General features: G+C 37.3%; 2 protein-coding genes across 3 annotated transcripts in view; one reads left to right on the plus strand and one right to left on the minus strand.

Moving 5' to 3' along the window:
* Window positions 1-10,525, minus strand: part of cdhr1a (cadherin-related family member 1a) — a 27,823-nt gene extending 17,298 nt beyond the window's left edge. The window contains exon 1 of the mRNA XM_055170822.2: window positions 10,395-10,525. The gene's annotated coding sequence lies outside the window, so the exon portion shown is untranslated. The remainder of the gene's footprint in view (window positions 1-10,394) is intronic.
* Window positions 1,795-12,764, plus strand: chst3a (carbohydrate (chondroitin 6) sulfotransferase 3a). 2 transcript variants are annotated; one of them, XM_073873333.1, is made up of 3 exons: window positions 1,795-2,943; window positions 7,992-8,163; window positions 10,172-12,764. In XM_073873333.1, exons 2-3 carry the CDS (start codon window positions 8,084-8,086, stop codon window positions 11,340-11,342), a joined length of 1,251 nt encoding a protein of 416 aa, XP_073729434.1. In that variant the 5' UTR covers window positions 1,795-2,943; window positions 7,992-8,083; the 3' UTR covers window positions 11,343-12,764. The 2 variants fall into 2 exon arrangements, with proteins under 2 accessions (XP_073729434.1, XP_055026800.1); XM_055170825.2 differs by lacking the exon at window positions 1,795-2,943 and adding an exon at window positions 3,199-3,913.
* Window positions 12,765-19,293: the final 6,529 nt, after the last annotated feature.

Below are 19,293 nucleotides of genomic sequence, written 5' to 3' on the forward strand. Positions count from 1 at the left end.
TTTTACTTTAAGTACAGATACTTGAAAAAATGCATTTAATCAGTGCTTAATTAAAAAAAAAGTTTTTACATTTATTTTGTAATGTATCTAATTAAGTATTAAAAGATATTTAATATCCAGAATATACAGTTAATATCTTTTAATAGTAAATATCTTTTAATACTTAATTAGATGCATACAAAATAAATGTAAAAACTTTTTTTTAAATTAAGCACAGAAGTAAAAGTTTGCCAAAGAAAAACACTCTAATAAAGTACAAAATGTACGTGAGTAAAGTATAAATATTTACATTTAATTAAGTGGTCACTGTAAATACGATTCTATATTGATGGCTGTCATTGTTTCCCCTCACTGGGGACAGAGGCACATCCATTTTTGGTACAAAATTTACATAAGAGATCATCAAAGGTAAGTGCACCAGAACGCCTTAACAAATACGCATAATAACACCTGACTTGGCCCAAAATAGGGGAATTCGCTAAACAATAAATAAAAACAATAAAAGACTGTTTAAAATGAAAATTAAATATGATTGCTAATTTTCAATTCTTGCAGACAAACTGAATTAAAGGATGCATTTGATATTAGGTAGTATAATGCCTTAAAAAGTCATATAATGATTGTAAAAACGAAAGAGGACCAGAAGTTGGTTCCCAGACATTTATCTCTGCGGAAACATTTTAAAGGACACAGATGAGGTTAAATATCTGGGACACTTTATTACAAATGATCTCTCGGACGACAGACACTTTTTCAGACAGAGATGTAAGCTGTATGGGCAGGGTAATGTCTTGGCACGCAAGTTTCACATGTGCTCCACTAATGTCAAAATTGTATGGTTTAAAAGTTTTTGTGCAACTCTGGCGCAGCTACAAAAAGAAGAGCATGCAGGCTTTGGTGGTGGCATACAATGATTTTCTTAGAATGCTACTGTAAGCACCGCGGAACAACAGTGCAAGTGAGATGTTTACTAACAGTGGAATAAGATCTTGTGCAGCTAGCATTGTATCTATATATTTATGTGTAGAGTTCAGAATCAATCAAACTGTATTGTTCAAGCCTTGGTTTGTCCGAAGAAAAGTTTGGTCAGGTTTACTTCAAGAATTTGGAAGCACTGGCGCTCCTGTTTATGTGTATAAATAATGTATAGTATTTTTTTTATTTTTGTGTATTTTTCTATTTTTGTTTTGTTAGCTTTTCTTTTTAACACTTTGGACCGGGATTCTGTGTCCTTAATAAAGATTGAATGAATGAATGAATGATAAACCCAGCAAAATTCATGCTTTGAAGAGAAAAAAAGGACATTTGTATACATGGTAAAGCAAGCAGTCAATTCACTACAGAAGAGATAATGCATAAACTCTTTTTAATTATTTTACTGGATGCACATGTTTAATATGTTTAACTATACATTCAGTAGAATGATGAAAGTTACCTTTTGAATTACAAATCATCTTTGGGATAAAACGATAAAAAACAGTCTGCATCATCAGCAATTTTGGGTCATATTAATCTTCTAACAAACTTTAGTTGATCTGAAAGTATTTTATATATATATATATATATATATATATATATATATATATATATATATATATATATATATATATATATATATATTCGGAAGAAAATTCTATTGACATAGCCACAATATATGAGCAGTTACAGTTTATTGACTTTTCCATAATATATATATATATATATATATATATATATATATATATATATATATATATATATATATATATTTACCTAGACAAGCGTAATGGAAAGTCAATAAACTGTGGCTATGTCAATACAAAAAACCTGAAAATGTGTCTACTAATACTATAATGGAACAGAATTATTGTAAATAACATTATATATCACTGCCCCCATGTGGCAACAATGTGTTATTGCTTAACGTTTTGAAGTTTCTCAAGGTACTGCTTTAATAGTTTTCACCAGGGATGCTGGAGGGCAAGAATTATCCTATTATTGTTGCATGATATTTTTCCCTTATTTAATGCCCTTGTGTTTGCCGTCTTCTGCTGAGTCATTTTCCTGTGAATACTCTGTTTATAGTGTATATTGTCTAGGTCAGGGGTGGGCAACATTTTTAGCCTGAGGGCCACAGTTACTTTGGCAAAGTAAGCGGAGGGCCACACTTGAAAATTGCAATTAAACATAGTTACATGATTAAATGGTTAAAATTAATTCAATGCAAACATACTACTCTACGGTTACTTTGGCTTTGTCAGCCTATTTCAAGGCCTAATATTTATTTTTGCTAGGCCTGTGTCTGACCTAGGCTACTCTAACATTACAATGACTGGATTTACTTTCAAGGATTCATTTCCTACCCTGCATATTTTTCAACTGTCATTCATACTACAGCGATATGCCCATGTGCAAACAATTATAACACACACACACCATACGAACACACAAGACATAAGAAGATGATTTATTATTATTATTATTTTTGTATTGACAACCATGACAGTTTCATCCAAATTGCGAGCGCATCGTGGGGGTCGGATTGAAGCACTATGCGGGCCGGATCCGCCCCCCCGGGCCGTATATGTATGGTCTAGGTAATAAGTTTAGTAAGTGTCTTGTCTTACTTTAGTGCAGTCCTCTCCTGTTTATTATCTGTCATTATCACTGCTTTGTTTTACCCCCTTATGGGTGTTTGCTTTGTTTTGTAAATATTAAACCTTGTTTGTGCACACATTTTACTTCTTTTACTTTTTTTAATTAAGCACATAAGTAAACGTTTGCCAAAGAAAAACTCTCTAATAAAGTACAACATGTACGTGAGTAAAGTATAAATATTTACATTTAATTAAGTGGTCACTGTAAATACGAGTCTATATTGATGGCTGTCATTGTTTCTCCTCACTGGGGACAGAGGCACATGCATTTGTTATGGTACAACATTTACAGAAGAGATCATCAAAGGTAAGTGCACCAGAACGCCTTAATAGATACGCATAATAACACTTGACAGTACGAATTTTTTTAAAAATGTGATCTTTATAAAATAATAATAACTTCTACAGTAGCCTAACTTACTTCTTTTCTAATCCTTGGCAAAACCATGTTTTTACTACAGTAACCATTTATCCATGGTTTTTGTAGGGAAACCATGGTTAATTTTCAAGAAGTTTCGTGTGTCCCATAAATGCAGGCTTTTGTTACCTAGCAATCTTACGCAGCTTTAAAACCACTTATTATTAATGAAATTATCACTTCGCATAAGAATACTAAAACACGTTTTTTAACACCTTACAGTAGCCACATGTGGAAACTTAAATAGATATACCGTAATCTGATGATTTCTATGGTATTTCGCGTAAGAACCGTTCCACACATTATTTCGCTCAATAACTTATTCACTGACGATCTCACACGCACGTTGTGTCGCTGAGTTCAGGTAAACCCTATTCGCCACTCCCCAAATAACCGCAGAGTTGGTATAAAGAAATCCACGCTGGAGTGTCCCGGACCCTCCTAAAACAGAAAAGCCCTTGTGAGCACCCTCACATTGGGGGTTCATTTACCACGTGACCATGCATCCAAGGATAGCTCAAACTAGAAGAGCGCTAAGTAATGGGCACGACAGCTCGCTGCAAAGAAAAACACAAATGAAAGTAGAAGTCTTTCTTTAATGTTTCGCAAGTAATGACTTTGGGACCCATCAAGGGAGTACGAACAAAAAGTTAAAGTTGGAGCTTTAAACTTCGTTGAATCATCTCCTCTTGTTCGTGAACAAAAGGATCGGGAAGATGAAGTCTGTAGAAGTCAAACATTGAAGAAAAGTTTGGGCTATTTATACTGCACTTCTGAAGTCTTTACATACGCGATGAACAATGTGTACCGGTGTCCAGACGCGATCGTTCAGGAAACTCCGGATCAGTCAGTCTGTAAGGTATGATTTAAACACGTCTGTCTCTGTATTAATTTCACTTACTATAAACAACTTGTGTAAAAACCGTCTACAAAAGTTTAGCGTGATGTTTAAAATATGTTTAAACCATGTTTATCATTTTGTGCCTTATTAACGCTTTCTTTTTGAAACTGAGGACACAATTAAGGGAAATTCTCAAAGTTAGACTATAATCAATGGCAAAACCATTTTTAATAGAACCAAAAACATTATTTAAAAGGAAGAATGTGCGTAATGGATTTATAAATGCCTACATATGAATATATTTTCTGTTGTCTGATGTAATTTCTATGAAAATATTCCTGTGGCTCAATAACGTTAGCAAGGCAAAGGTCATGGGTTCGATTCCCAGGGAACAATTAACGCACACACGCGCGCGCGCGCGCACCCAAAGAGACAAAATGTACCTCGAATGCATTGTAAGTCGCTTTAGATAAAATCAAATAAAAAGCCACTAAGTGCCTTTCATATTTAAGGCTTAACAATAAATAAGATATACATCAAAATTTCTGTTCATTCATGCTAATTATTTCATAAACAACCAAATGGCAAGTGAAAGCAATGGTGGGCTATGTATGTAGCCTATGCTTTCTAGAAAACGGCATTTGGTGCCACATCTACTTAAGGTTTACATTTTTTGACATTTAAATGACAAATACATCCCATTCCCCTCCTCCACCACCACCACCACCACCGTGGCAGCAGCTGTGACTTGTGGGCCCAGGCAGCACATATGAGCCTGTCTCTGGTGATAGTGGATTTATCTCACAGAAGAACTCCAGCTAAACACTGCCTATCTCCCAGAAGGCACCATCACGCACTGCTGAACCGCAAAGCGCTCAGTAATGAAACAAGACAAAAACACAAGGATGAAACATGCTCCCTAGCCCCAGACCGCGCACACCTCTCTGATACCCATGCTAACTCACTCCTCGTGTCATGTTTCCTGACAGAAAATGGCAGTAGATTATATCAATGTAACACTGGAGTGAGTGCTATTCCAAAGTTTAAAACGACTGACCACATGTTACAGACCAGATATACTACCGTATTTTAACATGTCATTGATTTATACCTTCCTTTTTCTTTTTCAAAGAAGGTAAAAACACCAAAGCAATATTTGTAAACGACAAAAACAATGCAGCTACAACAGATCTTTTCAAGCACCCTTACCTCCCCATACTTTTCAACACATCTATAAGGCTATAAGAGAAGGCATTAATGTAATTTGTATAAGAATGATGAACAGAGCGATGCCACTTTCTGCCTGAGCAGATCATCAGATTTGTCAAATGCTTCAGTGGGTTTTGAATATGTAAAGATTTCCGCTCAACCGCCGTGCCTGACAGTTTGACGGCTATGGCATAATAAGCCTACATAATTGGTTTATATTTACTTAGACTGCGCACTATCATTCGTTGACGGCTTGAAAACTGTGTCATATCCTAAATGCTACTCTTTGTGCCGACAAATTGCATGACATTTACCTGTGACAGTTCTCCCGCTGGTGCAATACGTAACTTTCTTCACAGCTACAACAGCTTAGAAAGTGTTAGATTCAAAGAAACGTGCTGTCTGGCAGAGGTCAGGTCACAGATGTATTCATTGTATGGTCTAGATTAACCCCTGTTAACTGGTGTCGTTTACCTTGCGGATAAGGTAACAAAGCATGACTGCTTGTAAACAACAGCCCTATAAAGAGTTAAAACAGGTTATGGTAGCTTACGTATATAAAGCTATTCTGTGGGATTATGCCCTAGAGCAGTGGTTTCCAACATGGTGCCCGGGGGCACAAAATCTGTGAGTTGCCCACCCAAGCACATTCTATCTTAATATTTATTTATTACATATTTTTATATTTTTGTGTATGTTAACATTTTAAACAATGCTAAAACATAACAAGTAAAATAAAATAAAATCAACAAGTAAAACAAAAAAATTAAGTAGACTATATAAAAAAATTTGATTTTTTATATAGATTATTTTATCCATTGTGTTAGCCCTTGTTTACAAAAAGGTTGGAGACCCCTGACCTAGAGCAACTGGTTTTATTGCAACTAACAACTGTTGGGTGTTATGTGTGGGTGAGTTGGTGTAGTTTAAGTGTAACCAATTTTCATTGCTTTGGAGCTTGTCTTAGTAATGTGTAGCTTTGTTTTTTTTTTTGAATGTGTTTATATTTTGTTTCTTCCAAAGTGAAAACATGAATCCCTGGTAAAAAATAAATTATACTTGAATGTACTAAAATGCACTTAAATACCAGCAAGTACGTTTTATTTTTTGTGCTTAATAAAGTGTAAAGATTATACACTACAAATATACTTATTTAAAGTATAGTCAGTGTTCGATTTGGGGGGCTGGGGGGGTCCCGGGTCTCCTATAAGGGATTAGGGGCATAAGGGGTAGGGGGTGTGTTTTCATTTGCGTTTTTATAATAATCGTATGTTTTTTAGGTAAAAAAAAAATCCCATGTAAATTCCCATGTAAAACAAATGTGATGACATGTGCTTAATGATCACATGTGGAGAACATGTCACCACATGTGATCCACTGATTTCACATGTCATCAAATGGGTTTTACAAGCAAAGTCTGTTCACTGTAAATTTATTTGCAGTAAATTCAAAGCTTTTCAGGAAATTCATTTCTTCTAGAAAATCTTTATAAAACTTAAAATGAAACTTCAAGGAGGTCGCACACCGGGCAAAAAATTTTACATTGCGTAGCGCCATATATCTAAAAATTTAACACGTTATTTTTTTTATAAATTTACACACCAGAGATGGCTGACGGCAGCTGTACGCTGTGACTCTGGACACTGCTCACATAGTTTAACATTAAATAATACATATTTGTCCAAAATAAATAACAATTAACATAGGCTGCCAACAGATATTTTGCATCTGGAAGCAGACTCAGTCTGACTAAGCTTGCGCTATTGAATGTGCACGTCCGGTGTGCAAACCTGCTAGTTGTCAAACACGCAACGTGGCGCTTCTTGCCCGGTGTGCGACCTCCTTCAGACTTGACTCATAAACACACTCAGGTCAAAGCCTAGGGCTTTACTTTGTTTAACGTCCTGGTTAGTAAGATGTCATTGACAAATATACTATAGTCAACATTTGAAGTGGATCAAAAAAGTTAAAAAAAAGTTGTCGTAAGACAAGAATGTGTATTGGGTTATGGTTTTAAAACAACTTTTATGAAAGGTTTTGATCCACGTCAAACATTGACAAACATATACTAAACAAATTTGAGTTCCTTAAAAGCTTAAGTAGCATTTATGTTTCTATATTGTGGTGTTATAAAATGGTCTACACATCAATGAGCAAGTGTGCTAGAGGTATGGTGTGTTGTGAGTCAATACGTTAATTGTTAAGAATTAATAAAGGTTTTAATTCAGTGCTTGAAAAATGTGGACAAGCATTTTGACGTTTCAAATTAAAATGTACAATATTTGCCACATACGCTACTGTTGTAATAACAAGCGAAGTCAAAGAAACAATGAATGTGTTTATAGCAAATAAGAATAATATTTCACAAATGGGAAGATTTGGCAGTTTGATGGTTTTGCGATGCATCATTTTGCAAATTTATATTTTGCGCATAAATAACACTTATTTTTATACATTTGGCATTGTGACTTCAGTTAACACGTTTGACACGTGTCTTAACTTGTAACATTTTGTCATTTCTGAGGACTGGATTTAATGTTAATGTTTTCTGTATGCTCTTTAAAGTTTTGCTCTGAAGCACACAGATCTCATTGTGATATATTATGATAATGCTTTTTAAAGATTATGAACCAAAATCAAAGAGACATTGTGTCCATGCAACTCATCATCTCTGATCATTTCAAATGAGTGAAATTAATAGTCAGGTGATGACAGTAAATAAAGATGAGATTGTCTGTCTGACTGTGCCAAAAAGGTATAAATCTGTCACCAGTTTGAATCAGCACATGGGCTGGTGTGTTAGTAAGTTTAATGTCTGTGAAAATGGCAAATGCTCTGCTATTAAAGTGCACTAACTGTATATCACCTCCTATTTTGTTTCTTGCAGATAAATTGTTGATGCAGGTTCTAACAAGAGAAAGAACCCCAAACTAATTAGCAGTCTTTGGAGGCATTTCCTAAATAATACTAAATGTGAGAATGAGGAACAAGTATGCAATTGTCATTATCTGCATTGTGGCGCTTGTCATCATCGAAAAGGAAAACAACATTATTTTAAGGTAAGAAGTTCTGAAAATTAAAGGGATAGTTCGGACAAAAATAAAAATGACCCCATGATTTACTCACCCTCAAGCCATCCGATATACACATGTCCATCATTTTTCAAGAGGCACAGAGGAGGCAGCAAAACAACGATTTCAGTTCAAGGTCAAACGATATTTAAAATGGATTTTAATAGAAGACCATATTAAGTTATCTCTAGCTGTAGCTATAATAACTCACAACGCATTGTACACTACGCTACTATTCGGTGAGTGTCTGTTGGATTCTACCTGGAGCTACAGTAGTTATTATAGTTTATAACATTTTAAATATAAATTTTGTTTTACAAAATGACATCGATTACCCTCAAAAGACCTGTATTTATCCCCCTGGAACCGTTTGGATTACTTTTGTAAAGGATGGATGCACATTCTTTAAACTTGAAGAAAGTGGGCGCTATTGTTATAAACTCTTATAAAGCTTGGAAAAGCTAGGACATTTTCTAAAATAACTGAAAATGTGTTCGTCTGAGAGACGATGGACATATGCATCTCGGATGGCTGGAGAGCGAGCAATTGTGGTAATTTAAATTTTTTGACGAACTATGGCTTTAATTTCCATATGCTGTGTAAATTGAAAAGGTTGTAATTGAAGAGCTCAGATGTAAAACCTAAGTGCGCCTGGCATGATTTCTTGTTAATTTGCATTTTTTGTCAGACTTTCAATGGATTCTGCGTAAAAAAACGTATTTTTGAATGGGCTGAGGGTGGGATTAAGCGTATTTATCACAAAAGTATTTGATGAACGTATCGTACGGTTGTTGGTGTTTTAAGCCCTCAACGGAGCCCTCAAGACAGCGCCGCCCGGAAGGCACTCCCCGCCCCCGAGCGCCCCAGCCAACCACAGCACCGGCGCCAGACACCGAGCCATCCGCCAGCTTCTGGCAGTTTGAGCTCATCGTTGGTCAGGTGAGTAGCGCAGACATGGCAAGACAGGAATGTTTGAACTCAGCTCGAAATGTTTAGAGCGTTTAATTTAAAGGCGGAGTCCACGATGTTTGAAAAACGCTTTGGAAAAGGAGACGGGACGACTACCAAAACAACTTATAGCCAATCAGCAGTAAGGAGCGTGTCTACTAACCGACATCCTTGCCGGGTTGCGTATGTGTGGGGCGAATCTATCAACAGAAGGTCCAGATTCTATTGGGGTAGGGGCGTGTTTGTTTAGGTGATTTCAAATATCAACATTGGCTTTCAAACATCGTAGACTCCGCCCCTAAGTGTTTCCGCGTTTTTACGTGTCCGTTGCATATATTGGTTACTCAATTTTTTTCCTATTTTCAAACCATTGTCGCTTGGGATTGGATTTGTGGTTTGGGATGTCATGTTAAGCATATGTTTATATGTGTTTTCGTCTAGATTTTTTTAAAATCTTTTTTATGCAAGGATAAAGTTGGGATTGGATGTCATTTTAAGCATTGGTTTATATGTTTATTCGTCAGATTTTTGTTTTCGCTTGGGGTTAGGGTTAGAGTTGGGTTTGGGTTAGACGTCATTTTATGTAACAGAAAGTCGTTCTAACCCCAATCCCAAGCGACAATGGCAAGAAAATAGGAAAAACAATTGAGCAACCAATACGTGAAACTGGCACGAAAAAGAAAGTCGTGTTACGGACATGTGAAAACGCGGAAACACGTAACATTTCCAGCTGAATTCAAAACAGTCACATTCCTGTCTGGCCATGTCTGCGCTACTCACCTGACCAACGGTGAGCTCGAACTGCCAGAAGCTGGCGGAAGGCTCGATATCTAGTGCCAGTGCTTTGATTGGCTGAGGCGCTCGGGGGCGGGCAGTGCTTTCCAGGCGGCGCTGCCCTGGGGGCTCCGTTGGGGGCTTTAAACACCAACGAGCGTATAGAATGTGCCGAGGGCATCCGGTTACAATAACATCTCATTTTTGACAAAGGTGGCATTTTAGGGGCTTTTGCATCTGAACTCTTCAGTTATTATTTTCCTCACATTTGCAGGGTTTCAGATAAGCTGTCACAGTTCAGAACACTGCAAATGCCCGAGACGTCTTCTTTTGTGATAATAGATGACAACAGCTCCTATCCAGATGATATTTATTCCGAAAACGTCTTAGGGGCCCGTGAGAAAGGCCAAAAGCACATTCTCTTGATGGCTACCACTCGTTCAGGTTCTTCTTTTGTGGGCGAATTCTTCAATCAACAGGGCGCCGATATGTTTTACCTCTTTGAGCCGCTGTGGCATGTGGAGGCGATGCTGTCGCTTGGCACAAATGGCACAAATTCCAGCACGTCTCCGTGGGTCTACAGAGACGTCCTGAAGCATCTCTTCTTGTGCGACTTCTCTCTGTTGGAGCGCTTCATTAACCCCCCGCCCAAGGACCACGTCACCCCTGACCTGTTCCGCAGGGAGTCCAGTGTAGCTCTGTGCGAGAACCAGGTCTGCACACCAGTCATAAAAGGCATTTTCGAGAAGTACCACTGCAGGACGAGGCGGTGCGGGCCACTCAACTTAACCCTGGCGTCTGAGGTCTGCCAAAAAAAACGGAACAGGGTTATCAAAACCGTCAGGGTCACACAACTAGACACACTACGTTCTCTGTTAGAGGACCCGCAGTTGGATGTCAGACTCATACAGCTGGTGAGAGACCCTCGGGCCACCCTGGCATCAAGGATAGTAGCTTTTCCAAGTAAGTACCAGGATTGGAAAAGCTGGGCTGTAAATGAAAATGTATCTGTTAAGGAAGAGGAGGTCAAACGTCTGGAAGGAAACTGCAACAACATTCGCATGTCTGCCGAGCTGGGCTTGAGTCTGCCTAAATGGTTGGAAAAGCGGTACATGTTAGTGCGTTACGAGGACATCGCCAGGGACCCCATGCAGAAAGCAGCAGAAATGTACAATTTCACAGGGATTCCATTTACACCACAAACAAGGGACTGGATCCTAGAAAACACGCACTCGCACTCCAGCGGTATATTTTCCACCCAAAAAAACTCTTCGGAGCACGTGGAAAAATGGCGCTTTAAGATACCTTTCAAATTGGCCCAATTTGTACAGGAAATTTGTGGACCAACCATGAAACTTTTTGGCTATAGGTTCGTAGACAACGAACAGTCATTGGTAAACAAATCGTTTAGTTTGCTTGAAGAGAAAAAATTTCATTTTTCATAGTGTAAAATCTGACCAGGTTTCTATAACTACACTGGGATGTTGGTCTACTTTTCTGGAACTACACTGGGATACTGATCTAGTATTTGTAACATTAGTCACTTGGTTTAATAAATTCAAAAGTCTTTATCCTGGATAGTGAGATTAAAGGGGTCATATGATGCGATTTCATGTTTTCCTTTGTCTTTGGAGTGTTAAACAAATGCAGTTTGTGCATATAGAAGATATGTAAGGTGCAGATTAAACATTCAAACACTTTCTAAAATTAAAGTAAAACAAAATCATCAACGCCTTTATAAGGTCCCGTTCTTTCTGTGTTTTTGAAGCTTTGATTGTGTTTACAATGCGCAATATAACATGTGTTCATGTTTCACGTGTAAAAAAAACGCAGTATTTATCACACAATTTACTAATCTGTATGCCGCTATTTTCACTGTCCTAAAAACGGGCTGATGTCTTCCTTGTCCTATGAAGTCTCTCCTTCAGTAATACATAACAAGTTCTGATTGTGTAGTTTGTTTAGTAGTGTGTCGTGATTCGATAGCAGCTTAGCTTGCCATTAGCTTAGCTGGCGACTGACGTATTCCTGTGGGCGGAGTTTAGTCAAAAAACTGTTCTAGTGACGTCATTAAAGCAGGAAGTAGAGGGCTGTAGTCCAAACCGGCCATTCGCTGTAGGCTTTTAAACGCGAATTCTGATAAAGAAAATATATCGCCTGGCAGTGAACTTTGAGCATTTTACAGGTATTATTTATGATATTATAGCAACATTACACACTAACTACTAGGCTATAAAAAATGGGATCCGAAAGAACGTGAGCTTTAAAAACACTTGCTTTGAAAGCTGATATTCTAAATATGGTAAGAAGTGTAACATTTCCTTCACACAGTTAAGGTATTCGGCCAATCAAAATGTAATGGATAGCTGGCCAATCAGAGCACACCACACTAAAGAATGATAAGCTTTGTAAAAATTTTAGAAAGCAGGGTGTAGAGACGCAACAATAATGTACAAACTACTGTGTTTTTTAAACTTAACCCGCGTTTTGTGTATTTGCATTACACTAAATACACAAAATAATGTTATTTTTAACAACGTCATATGACCCCTTTAAGAATGATTGGTTTAAGATGCATTCATTTGAAAAATAAAACATCTGATGTAATATTGGGACAATTTAATGTCTGTGTGTTTGTGTATGAGTTTCAATAGATCTTTACAATATGCAAAATATGTGAAAACAGACCTATTACACTGTAAAATCGTTCCCCCAACTTTCTCTTTTGAGTTGTCTTTTAGCTTTTACTATATTTAAATTTACTTAAAACTTAAGTAGTTTGAACTTGAAATGGTTTGTTAAGTTATTTAAATATTTGACCCAACTATTTATTTCAAGTAACCTGGACTTGCAAAGTTAAGGTAACATTTGTGCACTTACGTTTTTAAGTTGTCTGTACTAAACTTTAAGTTATTCAACTTAAATAATTGTCAGAACTCTTCTTTTTTTAAGTTACTGGACTTACAAAGTTTAATTGATATAATGTATTTTTTTTAAGTAGTCTGTTCTAAAATTCAAGTTCATTAAACTTACTAAAGATATCTTATTTAACTAACTTGGATTAGCAAACTCACTATTCCAATAGAAAGACTTTATTGTCAACTGTTGCCCTTAAAATAAAAAAAACATCAGACATTTTGTTATATAAGAGAACAGAAATCTCTTTGTGCTTAAAATTATGCTCGGGCATGGAAATTATTAACATGAAAAAAACTTTAACTGTAAATACACAGAGCACAATTTAATTTCTCTTAGAAAAGCACCTAACTGTACTTCAGCAGCTTATTTTTGGATGTACTTTGGCACTACAGTTATCCGCTCCAATGTTCATGACAAGTTAATTTGGTCCATGCAGACTTTGTAGAATGATGACTTCTTTCAACAAGGGCCACGTCACTGCAGCCAAAAGAAGGTCCATCCTTGTTTAACTCTAAAACAAACTTTAAAATACACGCATACAACTCTAGGTCACATATTTAAAAAGGCAAGAGTAAACTTAAATGTACCTGGTATAGTACATAATAAATTACTTAAAGCAACACCAAAGAGTTTTTTTTACCTTAAAATAACATTTCCAAAAAAGTTTCAGTCGTTCATCCACTCGAAACAGGGTGAACGGCACTTTCACATTCGCTTTGCAGCACTCAGTCAAAACCGCACTAAAGAAGTTTCCAACCGTTGGGTCGCGGTCCAGTAGAGTGAAAACTTGCTTTACGGCAGACCTATAATCCAATCAGAGCCAGCTTTGCTGCAGTAGGCTAAATTATTTACGACAGTGGTAAGGGACAATTAAGCTTCCAACCTGTAGGGGGAGCAAAGAGCAAAAACTCTTTAGTGTTGCTTTAATTGTATAAGGTGGTAAAGAATACTTAAAACTTACTTTCACAGTCTTTTGTGTATTTGCACGATCCATGTTTCACCTGTAGAAAGACAGATGACACCCAAAAGTTTATTTACCTCACAGACATTATATAATAGAAATTTTAGCGAGGAACTAATAGCTATAGTAAATGTATTGAATACATACAGTACACTACTTAAAAATATGGCTTCAATTTGTAGTGCCTTATGACAATGCATTGATCGGGTGTTGTAAAATAGCAAGTTGTAGCTCCACTAAAAGATGGAAAGGTATATTGGTCAGGGGGAAATATAGATGTCTGAATAAAAAAACATTTAGAAACAGTGTACATAAGCAATAACAGTAACAGTTAATATAGTAATAGCTTCTGGACAAATCTCTTTCGCGTTCACAAAATACACGCAAGACACTCCCTTAACATTAAACTCTGATTACGCATGATATTATGCGAGTATCTGGCAAACGCGAGTGTCTCTTTTATCATAAACCCTTTCGACGCGTCTGCAGCAGGCACTTATTTTGAAAAGACATGTGATGGACATAGGTTCACTCGACGCGCACAACACTTTTAAAATTACGAACCACACACATAATGGGCTACATACATGTTTTGATGAACTTCGCACCGTGCGCCCTCGAAAAAAGAAGTCACCGGCTGCCACTAGTCGGTAGTCATTTACACTAAAACTCATCTAAACTTTGTGTTTGAAACAACTGAGCTTTAGGATATTTCACACTCTGAAATACACCCCACACATCTGCAGTGCAATACGGCTTCAATGTGTTACGGTTCCAATTAATGTTATTTACTGTATGTATGATGCTGCTTGAGTTGTGATCATCAGCAGGGGCGGACTGGCCATCTGGATGGCGTTGTTACACAAATTTGACGCTGTGAGAATGAAAGGGACATGTTTTTATATTGACCAAATTAAATGTGTTAATGTATCTTTCGGGCTCTATGGCAGGCAGGGTGGACAGATAAATACTCGACATGTTTAATCTGAGTGATTTCATAAGTAATTTACGCCTGCCGGCTGTGTAAAAACGTTGCTTTGTTCCGCTATTTTGAATGGAAGCCAATGGAAGGGCTGCCTGTTATCCCCCAAAAAGGGGCGGTGACGAAATTTACAGTCAAGTTCCCGGATGTGCCGGTAGTCCGTATTCCAATTCTCAAGAACGCAAGTACAGAGGACGCATGAAAATACCCGGATGTGTTCTTGATATCGAGGATGCATCGAGTGCAGACTTTCGCGCTGAAATCGCTTCATGCCCCAGAAGTCATTGGGGCAAAACAATGGCGGAGGTCAGGTGACCAACAGGAAGATTGCACAAATCTCAATTCTCATAAGTGCGTTGTGTGTTCTCGCGACCTTCGAGTTCGTTCTTCCGAGGTCGCTTGGCAAGTTCGATCTCCACGAGGACGCAAGTCCGTTCTTTGCGTTCTTGGAATTGAGAAACAGCCAAAGAGTCTCGCTGCGTGACCCGCGGTGGATTCACTGGCACTTATAAAAATTACACAAATAACTCGTTCGTTTTTTATAAGTGAACTATTTTACATTGCTCCGTCACACTCAGTCTAACATGCTGGAGGGCAGAGTTAGCCACGCCCACTTATTTGCATTCCGCGGAATAGACGGAATAGAAAAATATGTTACGTCTGACAGTTTATTCCGCGGTAACGGAATATACCGTCATACCGCCCAGCCCTATCTGGGTGTTTACAAATTATTTAACCTGTCTACTGAGTCTGAGATGATCGAATAGAAGTTTGCTGAGGATATTCACACCTATATTAAAAATAGTTGCACTAGCTTGAGCAGACTTCCTGTTCAGACTTCCTCTTACAAGTTACAGCTTGTGCAAACAGAAAATGGCATATGAGACACACACATTTGAATACATAAGACGCAAACCATAACATATATTTCATTGAAGATGTAAAGATATAAATTTCCATTACAGTCTCTAGATGCACACCAGTATTGTTTTTGTTTTGTAAGGTAGTTTGTAAAAACTACTTAAATGTCCTAATAGACCTTTTGCGAGTCGACGTCACAGTTACGTCGCGCGCGCATATGGTGGCAGAAAAACACTGGAAATGAATGAGACACGAGTGAAATGAACAATATAACTCACTAGAAAATGTTTTGGTGTGCTGTTGAGTGTCAGAATAGGAATGCCAAAATAGATGACCTTCATTTTTATAGTATACCGTCGTCGAAGACACCATTTGAAGATAAACGTAGGTGTTTATGGTTGCAATAAAAGCCCTCAACCGGACAGACTGGAGTGATGAAATCATCTGAAAATCTTTTAATCATTTGAACAGAAAATAATTAGAGAAGATATCCGGTGTTCTGTCGAAGTCTGATCCCTCTATGTGTTTCTTATAGCGTTTTCATCACGTTAGGGTTATAATTTATTTATTTAAAGGAACAGTATGTAGGATTGTGGCCAAAACTGGTACTGCAATCACAAAACTTGTGGCTAAAACTGGTACTGCAATCACACAACTGATGGCCAATATACAAAATGACAACATAAACATCAGTTGAGGGCTGCAACTCCACTTTTTAAATGACAATATTCTGGTCGGACCACTGTTGTCAGTGATGTAAGTATTTGAAATGAAAATGATTTCTTAATGTCTAGTGACATATCAGGGCCATTTTATATTTAATTGATATAAATTTCTTACATACTGTTCCTTTAATATCAATAATATTACCATTTATTAAAGTTTTCGTATTTTTTCGTTTTCTATTATTTCTTTTTACCTTATATCTTAGCCTATGTCTTCTTCCTGTTGTTCTAAATTATGATGTTTACTAATAAATATATATACATAGCACACACACACACACACACACACACACACACACACACACACACATGATGTAAAGTGTTAATAATATATAAACAGGCCTTTACAAATTAATTTGTATGTAAACATAATAGTTTAATCAAACACGTAGGCTAAAAATATAAGGAAGAAATTGAAATGATGAAATATTTAATAAATGATATTATACAGAATACAATGATAGTATGCTCTTATAAGTACTTCAGCGATTCATACTGTAAAAATAATTGAAATAACAATACATATACATTACATACATGCACACAATTAGTAGCCAAGCCATTTAAACTTTTAATTTATTTAAAAAATAAACGTAGCTTGGTGAAAACATTATAAGAAACATTACACTTAAAGGGATAGTTCGGCCAAAAACGATATTAAACCCATGATTTACTCACCCCCAAGCTGTCCGAGTTGCATGTGTCCATCGTTTTTCAGACAAACACATTTTCGGATATTTTGGAAAGTATTTTGGATCTTTCGTTTGATTAAATGTAATGTTACGGGGTCCAGCAATAGTCCACGACCTTCAAGTCCAAAAAAAGTGCGTCCATCCTTCACAAATTAAATCCAAACGGCTCCAGGATGATAAACAAAGGTCTTCTGTGGGTAATCCGTGCAGTGTTGTTGTAGAAATATCCATATTTAAAATGTTATTAACGTTATAAACTACCTTCCGGTAGCGCCGCCATCTTAGAGTGATGCGCATTCAGGATGAGAGCTTACGCAGCGTACAGAGTTTCTCTGCTGCTGCTCTGTGCCCCCGCCCTCCAAATTTGTCATACGTCACTAAGAAAAGTGCGTACACTACGCTAATACTCTCTCCTGAGTCTAGGATGGCGGCGCTACCGGAGGGTGGCTAATTGCGTTAATGCAATTTTGAATGTGGATATTTCTACAACGGCACCGCGCGGATTGCCCACAGGGGACCTTTGTTTGTCATCCTGGAGCTGTTTGGATTTGGTTTGTGAGGGATGGACGCACTTTTTTTGGACTTGAGGGTCGTGGACTGTTGCTGGGCCCCGTAACATTACATTTAATCAAACGAAAGATCTAAAATATTTTCTAAAATATCCGAAAATGTGTTTGTCTGAAAAACGATGGACATATGCAACTCGGACAGCTTGGGGGTGAGTGAATCATGGGTTTGGTATCGTTTTTGGCCGAACTATCCCTTTAAGAGAAATATAGGGGAAACAGACTTCTACAGAACACCGGATCCTTAAAAATCACAATTTAATGCTAAAACACTTCACACAGCTCTTGAGAAGCATTCACTTTCTGCCACCAGTTGGGCTCCGCCACAAAAAACGTTATCTCTGTTTGCAAACACGCAAAAGGTCTATATATCTAAAGCCTAGTCCTGGATTATTCTAAACCCTGTCCGGGAAACCACCCAACTGTTATATAAACACCAGAAATATAAGTCATCTATGACATCAGTATGGAATCTACATAGACATTCTTTAAATATGAGTAATGCGAAGGCTGTGAAACACTGTTTAGTTTTTTTCTCTAAACCTCACAATCTTATCTGACATTTTATTATAAAAATACACATCTAGCTTAAACCGACTGGAAACATCATACTTAAAAAATGTCCAGACTATCATAGCAATGGAAACCTAGTAAATGCTAGCTGAGATGTTTGTCCAGGGAACTCAGTGACCTTTTGCCAAATAGTACAGTAGGACCTTTATGGTTCACACAGTGTTTGCATTGAAAAACATTACAAAAACAGTCAAATTATAGTCAACGAAACCAGCTAGACTCCTGCTAGACAGCTCTTATGGGTATAACGTCAACGTTCTAATTTCATCATGTCTCGTCTTTTGTTTTTTTCTGTAGTAAGGGGAGAGAGAGAGAGAGAGAGAGAGAGAGAGAGAGAGAGACACAGAACAGAACAGAGGTTTGTGATGGTTGTGGGACATGTTATCACAGGAAATGGTTTTAAAAACTAACCCCACCAAACCCCAATCATTATATTACAACATAAGGCTTCCTGAGATATGTTTCCATTTAGCACTGCTGCTCTCTGTTTGCGACAATAAATAATTTAAGATCTGCTATTTCAGTCACTGCTCCATGCCAGCATAAGATAAATGTGCATTCAACTATCTAGCATCTGTTAAACAAAGAGAGAGCAAGCAAGTGTCTGCCTACACACTGGTATCACAAACATAAACAAACAAACACACACACACAGTCATAAAATATGGCTGTATGATACACCAGTGAATGGTCCTTAAAATCAAAATCTTATAGTCTTTTCAGATTTTAGAATCTGCACCAAATTTTATGTATCGCAGGTGAAGTTTGAGCATGACTGTTGCTGAGCACAAAGTAGGATCTGTAAGATTTCTACTGCTGAGGTCTTGTGCAAACATCAGGGACCTTTGCCATGTTTCCTTGGCGCAGTTCTTACCTCTCGACCTTTACAAAATAGTAGTGAGGTGGCATTATGGTACAGTAACGGTATCAGATGGATATCTATGACGTTTACTGTGGACACTAAAATTTCAAAACTTTTCTAAAAAAAATTTACTTAAAGGGACACTCCACTTTTTTTGAAAATATGCACATTTTCCAGAGCATTTTCTAGAGTTAAACATTTGAGTTTTACTGTTTTGGAATCCATTCAGCTGATCTCTGGGTCTGGCGGTACCGC

The sequence above is a fragment of the Misgurnus anguillicaudatus genome, chromosome 11 (assembly GCF_027580225.2).
Source record: "Misgurnus anguillicaudatus chromosome 11, ASM2758022v2, whole genome shotgun sequence".
NCBI lineage: Eukaryota > Metazoa > Chordata > Actinopteri > Cypriniformes > Cobitidae > Misgurnus > Misgurnus anguillicaudatus.